An 18,978-nucleotide genomic window follows, 5' to 3' on the forward strand; every position below is an offset into this window, starting at 1 on the left:
GCTGTGATTGCACCAAACCCATTGGCCTCCTCCAGAGCTGTGAGAGTTCCAGGGCTGCCAGCCCCCAGCCCAGCCCTTCCCTGGCACATCTGCAGCAGAGAGGCTATTGGCCATGACCTGAGGGGTTGAGCCTTTTCTCTGCATTAATTGCTGGGCTGGTAACACCCCAGTGGGGTCTGCACAGAGAGAGACCACCCCAGAGCTGCAGGGAGAGAAGAGAGATGGAGCAGGAAAGGAGGCAGCCAGCACATATCAGGAGAGGGTCTGTGGGGCCACATGGGCATGGGAACAGTGGGAAAGAGCATCAGCAGACCCAAGGACCAAGGCTGTGGGAGAAGATGCCCAGAGCATCCTCTGACCCCATCACCCCCAAACAGTTCCAGACCTGTGGCTGAGCCAGGGAAAGCTACCCCACTCCAGGGAAAACCACCGTGACCCAAGGGCACAGCCCAAGGCAGCCCACTGCTGGGTGCAGAAAGGGGAGGGAGATTTTGGCCCCTGACAGTCTGCTTTGCCCACCCTAGCCTGGCACAACGCGTGGGACTGTACCTTTGGAGCACTGGCATCAGTGGGGCAGAGGTCCCAGGGCGACAGCTCCACCATCTCCAGACAGCTCTGCAGCCACCAGCTGGCCCCAGCTCTGCTTTCAGCCTGTTTCCAGTTACAGCTAGAGCAGGGCTCTGTGCCACCACATCATACCCTGCTGGCCCCAGCCCTGCCATGCCTCACAGGAGCCCCACACCCTGGCCCCATAGAGCCAGCCTGGCTTGGCCAGGCACCTCCTGGCTGTGGCATCTCTCACCACATCCTCTTCCTCATCACTAGTCCTGGGTCACTGTGCAGCCACTTTCAAACACTGGTGTGCAGCTCTTGCCTCTCCAGCCACAAGTCCCAGTGATGCTGGGAGCATGGGGACAGGCTGGACCCTTCCAGCAATGGGCAGTGTGACAGCAGCACAGCTCTCCAAGGCCCTGAGGCACCAGGGCTGGCTCTCCTTGTCCCCTCAAGCACCCACCACATCCCTGATGAGGCTAATTTCAACCTCCTCCAGTTCCTCTCTCCAAATGGAGGATGGGAAGCCAGCATCTCCCAAGCACTGTCATGCCCTTGTCTGCCAGCTGCTGCCTGACACAGAGAGTTGCCCACAACAGAGGTGTTACAGGGAGGAGGCAGGCTGGAGGGGAGATCAGGTGGGCACAATGTGCCCTGGGTTTTGCACCAGTGGGCACACAGGCACACTGGCTGGTGGCCTCAGAGCCAGGTGACAGCCCCATGCCATCACCTTGACCCTAGAGTTGGGGCCAGGGGCTCTGTGAAGCTTGGCTGTGAGGTCAGGCAGCTTTCCCGGGCTAAAAGAGCCCCAGGGTAAAAGGAATTTGCAGAAGGGGAGATAGGAGACATGGGGCAGAGATTCCTGGGAACAAAGCAGGTGCATAGGGCAGGAAGCTCTGCTCTGGAGGGCAGTGGGAACACTGGGACTGTGGGGAAGGTGGGAATCAGGTGAGATGAGGCAGAGAGCAGACAGGCAGGGACAGCCAGAGAGGAAAGGACACCACATGCCCCAAGCCAGAGGAGCTGAGCCCCACGCCACAGTGTTTGCAGGAGGACTAAGATCACACACAAAAGGTCCCTCCCTGGCCCTTCCCAGCACCACCTCCACGAGCTGCCCAGCTGGGGGACTCGGAGCCACTCACCTGGGGTAGCCCAGCTCACCACATGGCAGCGGGTGGCTGGGGGGTGCCCGCGGGCCCTGGCTCTGCCGGCGCCGTGCTCTCAGCCTCGCTCTCTGCCGGCGACAGTCACTCCCCCGGCAGCCGCAGGACCATATTTGAGCACGGCAGCTGCAGGCTGCTGCTCTCCAATGCATATTTGATGACTGCTATTATTCTCATCTCCACTCGTGAGCAGGGACAAGAGCTAATCTTCCCTCTGCAGAGCCGGGGAGCGGCAGGAGGGGAGCCAGCTCTGCTCCCTGTCCCCTCAGCCTCATCCTTGGTGACATGGATGGACAGTCCCACAGCCCCTTTCCACCGTGTGCCAGGAACCCCAGATGTGAACAGCTGGTGAATGGCCCTGATGCACTCAACCCCAAAACAATGCAAGCTGAGGAGGAAAAAACACAGGGATGTGGAGGTGGACACATAACCCTCTCCAAAGCTGGGCTGGGATCAACCAGTTCCTCGGGCTGGGAACAGGGGAGGGATCTAGGGATCTATCATCCTGACAATCCTCTTTGGGATGAGCAGGGCACCTCCACCTGCCATCCAAAAGCATCATAGAATCATAGCACTGCTGAGGCTGGAAGAGACCTTTGAGATGATAGCCTAGAGCTCAGAACCCCACCACTACTGCTAAGTCCCTAAGCCACATCCCTCAGCACCACGTCCATGCCTCTTTTAAATACCTGCAGGGGTGGTGACTCCACCACCTCCCTGGGCAGCCTGATCCAATGCCTGTGAACCCTTGCTGGGAAGAAATGTTTCCCGACATCCAACCCGAATCTCCCCCGGTGCAGCCTGAGGCCGCACATCCAGGTGCCTCAAAGCTTCACCCTCCCCTCCTCCCGCACTTTGTTCCCGCATCACAGCAAACTGGGGACCATTTCGAAGCAGGGATGGAGCTCCCAACCTTAGGGGCAGGGAGAGGAGCCTGCCGCAGGTGCCGCACCACGCCAGCAAAACCTCCTCTCCCTTTGCCGGGTCGCTGCTGTACTGCGGCGGGCATTTATTATGCTGATTGCTCCAAAGGCGAGAGCTTAACTGCAAATTACAATCAATAGCCCCAATCCCCACGGGGCAGCTTCATCATTTCGCAGGCGCAACCGGAGGAATTCAAAGCCCTCTCTCTCTTTTTTTTGCCAGCCATAAATCCTCCCCCAGCGCAGCCTCCCGAGCCGGCCCCGCACCCGGCACGGCGGCTGCTTGGGGTGACCCTTGTCAGCCTTTGAAACAATTAAGCTGTCACCGCGGATCGTGACTCTTATCTACAGCCCTGAGCAGAGCTTGGAGATGTCAGCCTGATGGGGTGAGGGAAGCTGGCTGGGGCCAGCCCGCTGCAGTAACTGTCTCTCATTGAATTAAATGAATGCATTTGGAGTCAGAGACTCTTTTTATTACCTCGCAAACGATTCCCTGCCTAAATTAAATTATAAAAGGAGTGCTCAGCCAATCAAAGCTGCTTGATTGCCTGGAACAGGCGCTCTGAACAGAGCACGCCTCGGGCTGTGGCTGCTTCCAGGGCTAGATGGAGGCTGGCTGATGGGCTGTGTCGAAGCGGCTTCAGCCCGGTTCACACCCAGAGCATGGCTCAGCAGTGGGCCCAGGGACAGGAAAGGATCAGTGCAGCCCTCTGGGAGCAAGATATGGAGCTAACAAATCCGCCTGGGAGAGCAGGGCAATGGCAGGGGGCGGTGGTGCAGAAGAGCAGAGCACCAGCCAGGCTGCAGAGCATCACTTAGCCACAGAATGGGCTTTGGCTGGAAGAGACCTTTAAGATCACCAAATCCAGCCCTTAACCCAGCACTGCCAGATCACCACTAAACCATGGCCCTCAGCACCACATCTACCAGGCTCTGAAACTCCTCCAGGAACAGGGACTCCACCACTTCTCCAGGCAGTCTGTTCCAGACCTTGACAACTCTTTTGGGGAAGGAATTTTCCCCAATATGCAACCTAAACTTCCCCTGGCACAACCTGAGGCCATTTCCTTCCTTTGAACAGTGCAGAAAATGCAGTGTGCTGCTCTTTGAGGGGTAAAGCCACAGCTCCTGCCTGCAGCCACCTCCCATCCTGACAGCAAGCCTTTCTCCAGACAGGAGGCACTGAGCACATCTCCATGCCCCTGCTCCCCCACGGTGCTAACATGGGCCCTGGCCACTTCAGAAAATCACAGACTGGCTTGGGTTGGAAGGGGCCTTAAAGGTCATCCAGTCCAACCTCCCTGCCATGGGCAGGGACACCTTGCACTGGATCAGCTTGCTCAGAGCCCTGTCCATCCTGACCTACAACGTTTCCATGAGTGGAACATCTGCAACCTCTCAGGGCAACCTGGGACAGTGTTTCACCACCCCAAAAAAGTCTCCTTCTAGGTAAATGTCCCCTCTTTCACTTTCAAACCATCACCCCTCGTTTAGTTACAACAGGCCCTGCTCAAAAGTCAGTTCCCATCTTTCTTATTGCCCCCTTTGAGTACTCAGAGGCCATCAAAAGGAGTCCCCTCCTCCTGAACAGCTCCAAGGCTCTCAGCCTGGCCTCACAGCAGAGGTGCTCCACCCCTTCCATCACCTTCACTGCCATAAACCTCGGGGGGCTCCAGCACAATCCTTACGCTGCAGTGTGTCTCCCCCCTGCCCTGGAAGATCTTGCTTCCTCAGGGCTTGGAGAGATCTTCAGGCTCCTGCACCAAACTGCAAGGTTTGCAGCTTCCAACGCCGGAGCAGAACAATTAGCGAAGCCGTCTGGAGGAACAGAGGCAGCAATTAAGCTCACTCAGCTTCCAACGCAGCTCCCGACTGCCTTGCAAAACAGCTACCCTCGCTAAAAAAAGAAGTTAGCTGCTTCTGCCTTAACTATTTTTACCTCCTCCCCACTCCAGGTTTCATCATCTCCTGGCTCATTCTGAACAGGAGAGAATGCCCAACTCCCTGCGTGAAGAGTTAAGGCTAATTAGACAGAGAGGTTTTGGACGGCAGCATGCTGGACCAGCCAGTGTGCACCCCAGACACATTCAGAGGTAGGCACTGACCAACCCAGGACATGACTTAGCAGCTCCCACTTCGTGTTCCAGCCTCTCATCAACCGAGGGGGCTGGAACATCTCTCCCATACAAGGACAGGCTGAGGGGGCTGGGGGTGTTCAGCCTGGAGAAGAGAAGGCTCCAGCGAGGCCTAACAGCAGCCTGCCAGTACCTGAAGGGGTCCTACAAGGAGGCTGCAGAGGGACTGTTTGCACAGGCCTGCAGTGACAGGACAAGGAGCAGTGCTTTGAAATTAGAGCAGATTTAGACTGGATGTTTAGAATGAGTTCTGCACCATGAGGGTGGTGGAGCACTGAACAGGTTGCCCAGGGAGGTAGTTGAGGCCACATCCATGAAGACACTCAAGGTGAGGCTGGCCAAGGCTCTGAGCAACCTGATCTAGTGGAGGATGTCCCTGCTGCCTGCAGGGGGCTGGACTGGATGACCTTTTGGAGGTCCCTTCCACCCCAACCCATTCTGTGATTTCCAACTCCAGCACTCTGTGGCCCAAGGGCGAAGCCCACTCAGCAGTTCTGGCCACCCAGCCCCAAGCCCAGCTTGGCAGGCTCCTGGGTTTGGAGCAAAAAGAGACTCAGGGACCAAAAAAAGAACCCAAAGGAAGTCTCTGTGCAGGCAGCAAAGCCTCTGCAACCTTCAGAGGGAAGGTAAAGGGCGAGTTAATGTGCTGGAACTGCCCCCCACGGCTCCCACAGGGAGGAGCCTGCCTGCTCCAGCCAGCTCAGCCACACTGTTGCTCATTCGGAGCTCCTTTGCCGCTGGCCCCCACCGCAGCCAGGATTTGCTCTGCACTCCAGCTGTGAACAAAACCAGGGGCAGGGAAGGGAGCTGGCAGAGTTCAAAGTCACCTTCTTAGCTGGTGCATTGTGTGCAATACCTAGATGCCTCTCATCACACCTCACCGAGTCCCCTCAGAGCCCTCTCGCAGCCACTCGGCAGCCATCCCCCGCCACAGCCTCCTGCAACAGCATCCTGGGTTCCTCAGGTGGCTGAAGGTACAAAAAGAGAGCTGGAAAGCACACCAAGCCATCTCCCCCCTGCAGGCACAGACACCTGCAGCCCACATGAAATAGCAACTTTTATTTCTCTCAAATAAAATAATCCTTCCATTTCTGCTCAATCAGATCGTGAGGGGTGGGGAGGAGCACACGGGAGAGGGAAGGAGCTCTGCTCAGCCCAGGCCTGGGCCAGGCCTGTCCTCACAGCAAAGGATCCACATCAGACTGAACCCTTTTTACTCAGTGAAAGGAAATAAAAGCTCTTGGCAGCTCTTGATCCCAGAAGGAAAGAGCTGCTCTCCATCAGGCACTGTGAATCAGCCAGCATCAGCACTCAGGGAAAGCACAGGACTAGAAAAATGCCAAGGTCCAGAGCAAGCAACAATGTTTTAAGGGGGCTGGGGCAAACCCCAAGGGAGGGGATGGTACTTTGGAGCTCAAAGAGCTGGAATTTAGGGGCATGATTAAGAAAGATCTCCAGCAGCACTGCTGGGGACTGAGAGGCAGGACAGGAGCAAGGAGGAAAGGCCCAAGGCAGTTCCTCAACGTGTGATGTGCCAGCAGCGGCTGCTCCCTGCAGCCCAGGGCTCTGCATTGTGCCCTGCTGCAGTGTGGCCAGGTCCATTCTTCACTAAGAGGGTTTCAGTTCTTATCTCTCTGTACCAGTTGGACCAGCATGTCAACAAACCCTGCTGGAGAGCTAAGGAGAGGCACAGCATGCCACAGTTTAATGCTAGCCAAGGTGGGACCATGACAAACTCCCCAGGGGCTGTCTCAGATGCAGAGACTGAAGTCTCCAACGGTGGAAGCTGCAGGGACAATGTGTTTCAGGTGGATGCTTACAGCAAGTGAATGGATAAGCAGCAAAGCATCAGCAATGTTCTCTTAGCTCTGGCTTCCCTATCCCAAACTACAGAGGCAGATTCCTCACACAAACCCCTTCAATTCCCACTGGCAAAGCAAGGTTAACACATGGATCCACCTGCAAACCTTACTGGGGCAGGACACTGTGGGACCTGGCTACTGGTAGAACTGGTTCCTGTTTTCATTGTAAGAAGCATTACTTCACCTGAAATGCTGCAAGCTGGCAACCCCCCTCCCCCATCCCCACCTGCATGTGCAGCAGCCTCCTTTTCTGCCTTGCTCCAAGAGGAGCAGCTTCACAGAAGCTTTTTTTTGGCTGTGGATCACATCTCCCTTTTTTGTTTTGTTTTTTCCCCCCTTTTGTGTGTGAGTGAGAGTGAGAGAGAGTGAGAGTGTGTGAGTGAGAGACAGTGTGTGTGAGAGTGTGTGAGAGAGAGAGAGAGTGAGAGTGTGTGTGTGAGAGTGTGTGAGAGAGAGAGAGTGTGTGTGTGTGAGAGTGTGTGAGAGAGAGAGAGTGAGAGTGTGTGTGTGAGAGTGTGTGAGAGAGAGAGAGTGAGAGTGTGTGTGTGAGAGTGTGTGAGAGAGAGAGAGTGAAGAGTGTGTGAGTGAGAGTGTGAGAGTGTTTTGCTTTGCTGTGGTCAGTCCCAGTTGTAGTGATGAAAGACAAAGGCCAGGCACCAGCAGAGAGAGTTACTTCTTTACAATCTGAATGACATCTTCGTGCTCCATCATATGGGTCAAGCCCACTCTTTGAGGGCTGTATTTTGTGCTTGTCCCCTTTAAAGCAAAAAAGGAGGAGAGGGGTCAGAAGAAGATCAGAGGCACCCAGGGAAAGGGATCTCTCTTCTGCTGTTGAACACTTACCCACACCAAGGCATATTTGAACTGGCTGGCTAACGACCTGTGAATTCGATGGCACTGCAACACAGACAGAGAGCACAGGAGGCAGGTCAGTGATGCCACTCTGCAAACAAATTGAGACCCAGGAACTAGAAACAACTCAGAAATTACAGGAGTGGCCTTAGGAGCCAGCTGGCAGCACTTGAAAGAACATGGAATGGACACCCAAGGATCAGCAGCCCACGGTGAGCCACATCCCGCTGCTCCCAGGAGCTTCCTCACGGGGCTGAGTGAAGCTCCATCTACACAGAAGCAGGAACCTCTTCCCTGTGAGGGTGGGAGAGCAGGGGAACAGGCTGCCCAGAAAGGTTGTGGAGTCTCTGTCTATGGAGGTTTTCAAAAGAGAATCACAGAAACACTCAGGTTGGAGCAGAGCCTCAGGATCACCAAGTCCAACCCAGAGCCCTGCTCTGCAAGGGTCACTCCTAAGCCATACCCCCAAGCACCACAGCCAAACCACAGCCAGGGTTGGTGACTCCACCACCTCCCTGGGCAGCACATTCCAGCCCCTGACCACTCTTGCCATTAACAAATTGTTCCTAATGTCCAACCTAAACCTCCCCAGTGGCAGCTTGAGGCCATTCCCTCTTGCTGTGTCACTAATGATCTCTGAGAAGAGACCAGCAGCAGCTCTCCACAAGGTCCTTTCAGGTAGCTGCAGAGAGCAATGAGGTCTCCCCTCAGCCTCCTCTTTTCCAAACTAACCATCCCCAGCTCCTTCAGTTGCTCCTCATCAGATTTATTCTCCAGGCCCTTCCCAGCTTCCTTGCCCTCCTCTGCCCTGGCTCCAGCACCTCCACATCTCTCTTGCACTGAGGTGCCCCAAAATGGACACAAGACTCAAGGTGTGGCCTCACCAGAGCTGAGTCCCAGGGGACAATCCCCTCCCTGCTCCTGCTGGACACAGCATTTCTAACCCAAGCCAGGATGTCATTGGCTTTCCTGGCCACCTGGGCACACTGCTTGCTCATATTCATTTGCTTCTCAGTTAGAACCTGCCTGGAGGCCATGCTCTGGCAGGGGGCCTGGACTAGATGATCTCCAGAGGTCCCTTTCTCTGCCTCTGTGAGGTGAGGTGCTTATTTAAACCCTTCATAGCAACCTGAGGCAGACAAACCCAGCCCAGGTAACAAAAGCAGCAGCTCAAATGAAACACTGAACACATCCCAAGCTTTAAGAAGCACAAAGCATAGCAGGCTCCAAGAGGAGCTTGCCTTCTACAGACAAGGAGACACAAAAGCTGCAGAGGAATTACCACATGCTCCACAGAGGCTCCTTTCCGTAGGATGATGGCATCGGTGAAGTCTGGTCTCTCTGGGGAGAAAAAGCAACCCTGGATTCCCATCAAGTGTCTTCTGATGTGCTGACACCACCTCACAGTGCCCTGAATTCCTCCTCCTCCTCCCCTTCCACTTGGCACCTCCCAGACACAGGTACCTGGGTACTCCAGAGCAGCAAACCAGTGCCACAGCCTCCAGCACCCACAGGCAGTCACCCACCTCCCACAGCCAACAGCTCCCCACAACCCACCTGCCCCCAGCTCCCTCCCAAACACCTGCCTCAGGACCAGCTCCCTCCCAAACACCTGCCTCAGGACAAGCAAAGCCACCCAAGTCAAAACCTCCTCAAGTAAAACCAAAGCACTCTGAAGTCTTCTGTGCCATCCCCTTCCCCCCTCCCCCCCACCAAGATCTGAGAGCTTAGCAAGCTCAGTGTGTTCCTTCCTCTCCTCATGTCCACCCCAGCTCAGCCACAGCTGCCCACAGCTAAACAGGAAGAAGTTAAAGATGTGCCTTCAGCACTGGGGGAAGCTGCAAGGGGGCTGTAAAGCAGAGGGAGGATCAGAGGCACTCCTGAGCCTCAGGAGCCTGGCATGGAACGACCAAACCTCTCGAGGTAGGAACAGGAGACCTAGGCAGTGATGGTCAGCACAGACTGTGTGCAAGGAAGAAGTTGTGAACTTGCACAGACACTGAGGGGCCTGGAGCAGCTGTGAGGAGGAAAGGCTGAGAGCCCTGAGGCTGTTGAACCTGGAGAAGAGCAGCCCCAGGGGAGATCTGCTCAATGCTCAGCAAGAGCTCAACAATGGGGGGCAAGAAGATGGGGCTAGAATCTTTTCAGCCATGCCCAGGGACAGGAGAAGGTACAATGAGCACAAACTGGAACCCAGGAGGTGCCATCTGAACAGGAGAAACTTCTTTGGTGAGAGGGTGCTGGAGCCAGAGAGGTTGTGGAGTTTCCTTCTCTGGAGAGATTCCAAACCCTCCTGGACACTGTGCTCCTGGACAACCTGCTGTGGGTGCCCCTGCTTTAGCAAGGGGGTAGGACTGGATGATGTCCAGAGCTCCCTTCCAGCCCTCCCCATGCTGGGATTCTGGACAGCTCATCACAGAGTGCTTAGCAAGGCAGAAAGCTGCAAACTTGCACAGCCCATTTCCTTATCTCATCATGGAGGAGGCATGAGAATGCAGCTCTTCAGTGCAGGAAGAGCAGGAGGGATATGGTGGGACAGATGCCTGGCTGGGTCAGGTGGAAGAGAGCATTTCCCAAGAGCTGAAAGCCAGCTGGGGCCTGTGGAGCCTCTGTGCCTCCCAAACCCTCTGTGCAGCTATTGGCCACTCACGTCCTCGTTTCTTGGTGTAGATACAGGTCAGGGCCAGGTACTCCCAGAGCTTCTCCAGCAAGTAGTCCAGGTTCAGTTTCATGCCACAGCTGCAAAACACCAGGAAGAGCTCCATGTTCACTGCTGTTGTGATTTAGGGATTTGAAAGAGCAAGGGGAAATGCCTTACTGAAGGACCAGGGAAGAAGAGGAAAGCCTTTAATGAGGCCAGCAGAGGAAAACCACAGAGTGAAACAAATTGAACTTGCAGGAGGGCAAACAGCTTGGAAGCAGCCAAGCTCCAGCCAGGTGCATCAGCACTTCCAGGGAAGCAAATGAGACTGGCTGGCTCTGGCCTGCAGGCAGAGGGGAGAAGCCAAGCAGCCTGCCCCTCCAGGGCTGCACAGTGCCTCTGCCCCTCAGCACAGCAGCTGCAGACAGCCCTGGGAGGAGCCCCAGGAAAAGGGTTTGAAATGAAGCAGCAGAGCAGGCAGGCCAGCAGGGCAGGCAGGCAGGGCAGAGCAGGCAGGCCAGCAGGGCAGAGCAGGCAGGCCAGCAGGGCAGGCAGGCAAGCAGAGCAGGCAGGCCAGCAGGGCAGAGCAGGCAGGCAGGCCAGCAGGGCAGAGCAGGCAGGCAGGGCAGAGCAGGCAGGCCAGCAGGGCAGGGCAGGCAGGCCAGCAGGGCAGGGCAGGCAGGGCAGAGCAGGCGGGCAGGGCAGAGCAGGCGGGCAGGGCAGAGCAGGCGGGCAGGGCAGCGAGGGCAGGGCAGCGAGGGCAGGGCAGCGAGGGCAGGGCAGCAGGATATGGCAGGCAGGGCAGGAGGGCGGGGAGAGCAGGGAGGCCAGCAGGGCAGGGCAGGCAGGGCAGGCAGTGTGAGAGGCTCCCACCTGATGACGACGCTGTGGGGCCGCCGGGCAAGGCGATCCACTTCCTCCATGGATATCTGGTCGATCTTGTTATAGACCTAAGGCAGAGGTAAAAGCCCACCCATCAGGAAGGCAGCTCAGCAGCACTGCCAGGGGGCTGGCAGGCACAGGAGGGGCTGCACTTCAAATACTGGGCTGTTTGAGGTTCCTCACTCCAAGAAGGATGTCGAGGTGTTAGTGTCCAAAGGACACTGAAGCTGGGGAAGGGCCTGGAGAATTGGGCTGGTGAGGAGCAGCTGAGGGACCTGGGGGGGTTTCACTGAAGGAGAAGCAGGCTGAGGGGAGGCCTTCTGGCTCTCTACACCTCCCTGAAAGGTACAAAATGGGGATTGGCCTCTTCTCCCAAAGAACAAGGGGAAGTGGCCTCAAGTTGCACCCAGGGAGGTTTAGGTTGGACAATAGGAACAATTCCTTCCCCAGAAGGCCTGGAACAGGCTGCCCAGGGCACAGGGGGAGTCCCCATCCCCAGAGGGCTTGAAAAGCTGTGGAGATGTGGTGCTGAGGGCCATGGCTTAGTGGTGCCCTGGCAGTGGTGGGTTAATGGTTGGACTTGATGACCTTGAAAGGTCTCTTCCAACCACAACAGCTCTATGAAGGCATGAACACGTAGATGCAGCAAGGCAGTTCCAACACCTGAAAGAGAAGCTTGGATCCTGTCAGGCAAAGGACAAGAGAAAGCTCTCAGCAGAACAAACTTGAAATTCAAAAGCCTCAGTGTCAGTTTGGACCTTCCAGAGCTCCCTTCCACTCTCCCAGTACCTTTGGTTGCACTACAGACCCAGTCTGACACAAGGGACCCCCAGGCAGAGTTCGTGGCACAGGGGCTGAAGGCTCTGCAGCGTGGGAGCAAATCCCACACCGTGACACCAGCTCAAGCTGCTCCGCGGCTGCCAGCCACAAGAGGGCACAGGGAACACATGCAGAGCACAGCAGCCTGCCTGAAGCTTATAGAAGCTCCTTGCTGAGCTGCGCTTTCCAGCTCAACCACCACATCACTCCTGCTGGAGCAACCAGGCTGATTCTCAGCAGGCTGCAGGTGCTTGGTGTGGCTGAAGGTGGCTGGCTCCAGGATACTCACATAGAGGCATGGCATGTAGACCCTGTTGCCTACAATCACATCAATGAACTCATCAGGGGAGCAATCCTCTCTGAAGAGGACTTCAGCATTGAAGATTTCTGAGGTGAAGGCTGTCAAGGTCCACATCCCAACACAGCAACACAACTGCTGGGAGCCAAGGGGCTGAGCTTGCTTCTGCAAGTCCCCTGGCAGCCCAGAAAGCCCCAAAGACACAGTGAGGCTGTCCCACAGCAGCTACCACTTGACTGAGGAGCTGCTGATAGCTTCAGGGTCTCCTGCTTTAGGAAAGGATACTGTACTCATGGAGGATGAGCTGCACCAGCTTCTCAGAGCACTGAGTCAAGGTGACAGTTGAGTTGAAGGAGATACCTCCGCCCTTCTTCGGCTGCAGGGATGGCAATAAAGCAGCTTCAGAACAGTCTCCAAACCCCACAGCAGCCCTCAGCCTGTCCACAAGGGACAGCACTCAGTCTGAAGTGGGCAGGGGTACAAGCTGTGCTTGCAGGAAGCCTCACCTTGAAGTAGATGTTGGGTTTGTTTTTGTTCAGCCGGATCCCTACCGACTCCAACTCTTTCTCCAGTAAGGCCCTGTGGGGACACTGCAGGTGAGTCCTGAGACTGAGCACAGCCAGGGGACACCCACACCTTCCCTTTTGGGCTCCCATTGATACAGCCTTGCCAGAAGCTTTCACTACAACCTAAGAGCCACAGCTGATGTGGGGCAGTGCTGTGAAAAGGTAGGCTGGCCTCCCCGCCCCTGAGCTGCCCTCCTGTGGAGATGATTCCTCAGCTGAGAGGAACAAGCTTGCTTCCAGCAGGACACCACTGCCAGCTCATGCTCAGAACCACAGAGTGCTTTGGCTTGGGCCTTTAAAGCTCATCAGTCCAACCCCCTGCAGCCAGCAAGGACATCTGCAACTAGAGCAGGTTGCTCACAGCCCCAGACAAACCTGACCTGGAAGGGTTCCAGGGATGTGGCCTCTCCCACCTCCCTGGGCAACCTGGGCCAGGGTCTCACCACCCTCAGGCTAAAAAATGTCTTCCTTCTCTCAGGTTGGAATGGATGATCTTGGAGGTCTCTTCCAACATGGTTGATTCTATGATTCTCTAGTCTGAATCCCCTCTCTGTTTCAAACCATCACCCCTTGCCCTCTCACAACAGGCCCCTGCTACAAACTCAGTCCCCAGGTTTCTCACTGGTCCCTTCAAGTACTGAAAGGCCACAAGAAGGTCTCCCCAGACATGCACAGGACATACTTCAAGGAGCTGATGCTTTCTGGGAGCCCCTGCCCCACTACCCCTCAGCTCCAGGCACCCAGCAGCATATCCTCACCTCTGCACTTCCCCCTTGGTGGCATCCAGCATCATGATAACAACATCTGCAGTCCTGGCCACAGCTATCACCTGCCGGCCTCTGCCCTTCCCTGAGAAGAGGAGGTGGTTGTGCATCAGCAAGAGAAAGCAGGTGTGAGTTCTGCTACCCTGCAGAGCTGCTCAGAAGCAAGGGAGAAAGTCTTTTGCAGTGTGGTAGTGGCTGCAGTGAGCAGCTGGGGAGCCCCTGAGCAAGCACATCTGCCCCACACAGAGTGACCTCTGTCCAGCACAAGCCCTCACAAATACTCTTTGCTGCTGCTCCTCCAGCACAGTGACTGATGGTGTAAAGCATCTGAGGACAGCTGCACAGGTGGAGATTTCATCACTGGTAGCAGGAGACATCCCCAGACCCAGGATGTGGGCCTAGGGTCCCTGTGCAGAGGGGTTGTGAATCATTTCTGGTCAATAAAGAGAGAGGCCTTATTAACCAGGTCATGCTCCTCCATTGGGAGGTTTCCCAACATTTTCTGAGGCATCTTCTGCCATGACCAGCCAGTCAGGAGATGATGGAGCAGAGGGACAAAGCCAGCACCTCTTCCCAGAACCAGGAGTCATAGGAGGACTGGCAGGAACTCAGGGATCAGTCCCAAGAGGTTACTGTTTAGCTGTGATTCCCTCCCCTGCCACTAGCATCTTTCTTTAGCTTTCCTCTGTACCAGAAGCCAGTTGAGGGAGGTAACACTCACACAGGAGGGTGAGAAGTGCCTGGCTTGCTTGGGCTCCCACCTCCAGAGCAGCATCTTTCTGCTACATATAGAACCTCCTGTGGGCCCAGGGATCCAAATCGTGCCTCACCTACGATCAAGGACTCCAAGACCTGGAAAGCCAAGATGGGAACTCTTGGCCCTGGCTACCTGCTGTGGTCTGAGACACCCAGCTGCACCTCTGAGGGCAAATCCCTACTCCACACAAACACAGAGATCAGCCAACCTTGTGCTGCTCCTTCAATGATTCCAGGAAGATCCAGCAGCTGAATGTTGGCTCCTTTGTACTGCAATGGGAAGAGGACAGAGAGTTGAAAGCTTTGTGCAGGGCACCCAAGGTGCCTCCAAAGCCTGGGATGTGTGCTGGGGTCAAAGCCTGCAGGGAGTGGAACTGGATGAGCCCCAGGACCACTGTGCACAAAGGCAATGGCTGTGTTTTGTTAAGGTACCTCCAGAGTGTGTCCTAGGAAGCTGTGCTGAGCAGCACCACAGGCTGTAGGTTAGGTCCTGCCCTCCAAAGCCTCACCTGACTGCAGTTTGACAAAGCACCAGGGAAACAGCACAGGAGGCAGGCTGCCCCAGGGCAGTGACATGGGAAGGGAAGAAACCACCAGCCTTTAGTTTCCTGCTCCAAGAAGAAAGCACAGCAAGCAGCAAGTGCCCTCACCTCTTCCTGAGGCAGCCCAGAACCGTTCAGCTGTGCTGCAGCAGCTCCAGCAGCACAGAGTAAGAGGAGGCTGCCACTCCCCACATCTGCAGGGCGCTGGCTTTCGAGCTGGCACTGCAGCACAGCCCTCAGAAGCAGCAGCTGGCTGCAGCTCAGGGCTGTGTTACAGTATTTGTGTTGATTTTAACAGCAATGCTTTCATCATTTAACTCTGCTTTCAGTTCTGACCCAGACTCTCTCATCACTCAGGCACTTCTCAGTCTGATGCCCTTTCTCCTGTGCTTCGCTGAGGATGCTTAGGCCACCGCTAATAAAATTCCTCAAGGGCAGGAGGAGCTGTATTTCCTCTCCAAACTGATCCCAGTACAGATTGCCTCTTTTAAAGCTTCATTAAAAACAAATCTGTCAAGGTTTCCAGCCATCTGGTCAGTGGCACCAGCAGCAGTTAGAACAGAATCAGCTGAGGACTGCTGGGCTGCTCCGGTCAGCGGAGTGGCGGCAGACAGCGCGCCCTGCTCAGGCAGGCAGTCCCGAGGAGCTGTGCAGCCTAGGGCAGACCTAAATCAGCTCTGTGGGTTGCACAAGACTTGACAGCTCACTCAAGACCTCCTAAAGTTTAAAGCAGAAGTCAACAGAGACCTTTGGACATTGACACATTTACATGTCTGGGTCTCTTCAGCACCACTAAGAAGCTGAAGGGAGGAGAATCTCCACTTACCTCTATGACTCCTGGGATGCAGGTCAGGGTTGTGAACTCGTAGGATGCAGCTTCACTGGCAGTTGAAGTCATTAAACTCAAAAATGTGGACTGAAAGGCAAGGGATCAGCATCATCAGAGACATGCAACTGAAAGCCTTGATCAATGTCCAACACCAAAGGGTCCTCAGCTTTTGGAGCTGTGCTGTGGCTGTCCCAGGCGCAGGGACTGACACGGGGATGGGTCAGGCACTGCTGTCACTGCACAAAGGTAAATCCTGGGCTCTCACCCATTTCATCAGCAGTGCTATGGCTGGGTAAGACTGAGGTTGAGGCTGATACCACAAGACAAAACAAAGAAGTGTTGCCCCCAGCTCTAACTTTCAGCTCTGAGCCTACAATAACGCAGAATGCCAGGTTGGAATGGACCCCAAGGCTGCCCTGGTCCAACCCTTCTAGGTAATGGCAAAGCTGAAATGAGCTGGCCCAGCACCCTGCCAAGCTGAGTCTTAAAGCTGACCAGTGCAGGGAAATCCACTGCTTCCCTTGGGAGAGGATTCCACTGTTCAGCTGCTCTCAGGGTGAAACATTTTCTTCTGGAGTCCCACGGGACTCTCCCCAGCAGGGACTTGTCCCCATCACCTCTTGTCTTTCCCATGGGACTCCTCGTATGAAGGGAGTGTCCTTCCTCCTGGTAGCTACCCTTTATGCCCTGGTACATGGTAACAAGGCCTTCCCTAAGCCTTCTCTTCTCAAGGCTGCCCAAACCCAGCTGTCTCAGCCTTTCCCCCTGTGGCAGCTCGTGCAGTCCTCTGCCCCTTCTCTGGGCACTCCCCAGCAGGAGAGCCAACAACCTGCCTGTTGTCATGGCAGATGAGGAGGAGATGGAGATCTGCCTCATCAGCCTTACAGGCACTGCTAAGCACAGACTGGAAGCACACGTGCCACCTGGTTACCACAGACACTCACTGACCTTACCCACAGAAGGAAAACCGATCAGTGCCACGCGGGCATCGCCGGATTTCATCACATCGAAGCCTTCACCCTTAGCAGCTGAGGATTTGGAGGGTTCTAGCAACTGGGCTCTGTATTTTGCAAGCTTTGCCTTCAGCAGGCCAAGGTGGTACTCAGTGGCTGGAACAACATAAACACAACAGCTGGATGACAGAGAGCTGCTGGTAGTTTGCTTCCAGAAGTAAGACTCTTCCTTCAAAGAAAGGCTGCAGCCCTTGGCTAAGGTCTTAACCACTGCTCCAGGCATGAGCTACCCCCTAGGTGTCCTGTAACCTTGGGAAACCCTGGGGTTGAGAGCAAATCTGGTGTCCTGCACAGGTGGTCAGGCTTGAGGGAAATAAGCAGCCAAAAAATCCCTGGCTGAAGGAAGTAAAGGCAGAGAGAGAGTAGGTGCAGGAATGAATGGGTGAAGGCAGGCAGCTAAGGAGGGAGATCCCCGGGGGAATGGCCCCTCCTGGGCAAAGGCCTCCTTACACCCAGCCACATTCAGCACTGCAGAAGAGCAGGATTTCCCCCCTGCTCTTGACAAGGCCTGTTTAACTCAGCACTCCTGTGTGGGAAAGTGTTTTACTGATTCTTTCTTTGCACACCACTGGAATTTGCACCTGGCAGAGGAAAAAAAGCAGGTGGTGGTTTCCCTTCACAGCAGTGAGGCCAAGAAATCCAGGAGATCACAGGACTTACAATTCCTCCCTTCTATTATTTGCCACAGCCTAAAGCCCCCAGAAGCAGCATGGCACTGGGAATCTGCTGGGGCAGAACCCGAGGGGAGCTCTGCTCCCCATTCCCCTCCTTAAGCTAGTGTTCAAACACCAGCCTGAGAGAGAAGCCCACAGAAGGCATCCCTGGGCTCCCTGTGCCAGCAGCACTTGGGGTCCTTGGTCCAGCTCCAAGAAGAGCTAAGGATGCTACCAGGACCCTGTGCTGCACCTTCTCCAGGCTGCAACCCAAGGCTTCCCACCTGCATGAGCCAGGGCAGCAACAGGGGGGAAAGAGGGTGGCTGCCGGGAGGGGTAGCCTCCAAACACCCCACCCCAGACTCGGGGCTCACCCTGCTCCCTCATCTGCCCCAGACCAAACACCCCAAGCCCCTCAAGCATTCTGACAGAGCCCGTTGCAGCACCACACCTCATTCCAGCTTCACAAACTACCCCACAGCCCAGACTGTCAGCTCTTCCTTCGGATCCCCTCCCAGCCCCCGCTGAAATCTCGCAGCCCCTCCACCGCCCAGCCCAGTCACTCCCACCCCGAGCCACCTCTTCCCCCAGACCCCCTGCCAGCGCCCCCATAACCCGGCAGCCCCTCTGCTCCCCCAGCTCGCACCGCCACAGCCTCCTCTTCCCCAGACCGCCCTTCCCTCAGCAGCCCCCCCGGGGCTCCACCACCCCTCCCCAGTCTCTGCCCTGCCACCCCCCGAGGGCTCTGCCCTGCCGGTGTCCCGCGGCAGCTCTCCCCGCACCGCCGGACCTTTGTTCTTCTGCGTGCGGGCGATCTCCTTCTCGATCTCGGAGATCTTCTCCAGGATGCCCATGGCGGGGCCCGGCCCGGCCCGGGCAGCTCCCCAGGCCCCACACGCCGCGCACCGGAAGCGCCGCCGGCCGCCTGCGTCCGTCCGCTCTAAGCGTCCGGGCCGGGCCCAGGCGGGCGGGACCTGTGCAGCCGCTGCGCCGCCCCGGCCGCCGCCTGCGCCCCGCGCTCCGAGTTCCGACTCCCACACACCCCCCCGGGGGCGGTGCCACGGAGGGGCAGTCCGAGCCTGGCCGGGGAGCCCCGGCAGAGCGAACCGCCCGGGAGACCACAGGAACGTTTTGGTTGGAGCTTTAAGATCCAAGCCTTAGCCCAGCACGGCCAGGTCACCACTCAACCACGTCCCTCAGCACCACAGCCACACAGCTCTGAAAGTCCTCCACGAGTGGGGACTCCGCCGCTGCCCCAGGCAGCCTCTTTCAAGGCTTGACAACCCTTTTGGGGAAGAACCCCAAAACCTCCCACCTAACACCCCCCCCCGTGCAATTGAGGTGGTTTTCTCTTGCCCTATTGCTAATTCTTTGGGACACTGACCTCCATCTCCTTCCAGCCTCCTCCTAGGGAGCTGGAGAGCGCCAGGTGACCTCCCCTCAGCATTCTTTTCTCCAGGATGGACAACCCCAGCTCCTTCAGCTGTTCTCCAGCTTTATTGTCCTTATCTGGACCTGCTCCAGTACCTCAGTGTCCTTCTTGCAGCTACCTCAAGTTCAGTTCAAAACCAAACCCAGTGTTTGAGGTGCAGGCTCCCCAGGGCTGAGTACAGCAGGGCAACCCTTGCTCTGGTCCTGCTGGCATCCTGGCTTGGATCAGCAATGGTGGCACACACTGGTTCATGTTCAGCTACTGTCAACCAGGTGTTTTCCTTTGGGCAGTTGACT

At 56.2% G+C, this 18,978-nt stretch overlaps 1 protein-coding gene across 1 annotated transcript; it reads right to left on the bottom strand.

Moving 5' to 3' along the window:
- Positions 1 to 7,209: 7,209 nt before the first annotated feature.
- Positions 7,210 to 18,179, bottom strand: DRG2 (developmentally regulated GTP binding protein 2). The gene is made up of 13 exons (XM_068146558.1): positions 18,041 to 18,179; positions 16,533 to 16,693; positions 15,582 to 15,671; positions 14,423 to 14,483; positions 13,452 to 13,542; positions 12,634 to 12,706; positions 12,413 to 12,503; positions 12,119 to 12,216; positions 11,002 to 11,078; positions 10,138 to 10,226; positions 8,770 to 8,828; positions 7,479 to 7,532; positions 7,210 to 7,391 (listed from the first exon to the last, which is right to left on the bottom strand). The coding sequence occupies exons 1-13, from the start codon at positions 18,102 to 18,104 to the stop codon at positions 7,305 to 7,307; spliced, it is 1,095 nt and encodes a 364-aa protein (XP_068002659.1). The 5' UTR covers positions 18,105 to 18,179; the 3' UTR covers positions 7,210 to 7,304.
- Positions 18,180 to 18,978: the final 799 nt, after the last annotated feature.

The sequence above is a fragment of the Melanerpes formicivorus genome, unplaced genomic scaffold, assembly GCF_026170545.1.
Source record: "Melanerpes formicivorus ecotype bairdi unplaced genomic scaffold, bMelFor1.0.p_v2 SCAF_14, whole genome shotgun sequence".
Classification (NCBI taxonomy): Eukaryota; Metazoa; Chordata; class Aves; order Piciformes; family Picidae; genus Melanerpes; species Melanerpes formicivorus.

Coding starts and splice junctions, on each gene's coding strand:
- DRG2 (XM_068146558.1), bottom strand. CDS start 18,104: ATGGGCATCCTGGAGAAGATCTCCGAGATCGAGAAGGAGATCGCCCGC. Junction 12,707..13,451: donor ACCAAGGGGGAAGTGCAGAG/GTGAGGATATGC, acceptor GTGTCCCCACAG/GGCCTTACTGGAGAAAGAGT. Junction 11,079..12,118: donor TCTACATGCCATGCCTCTAT/GTGAGTATCCTG, acceptor CCTCTGCCTTAG/GTCTATAACAAGATCGACCA.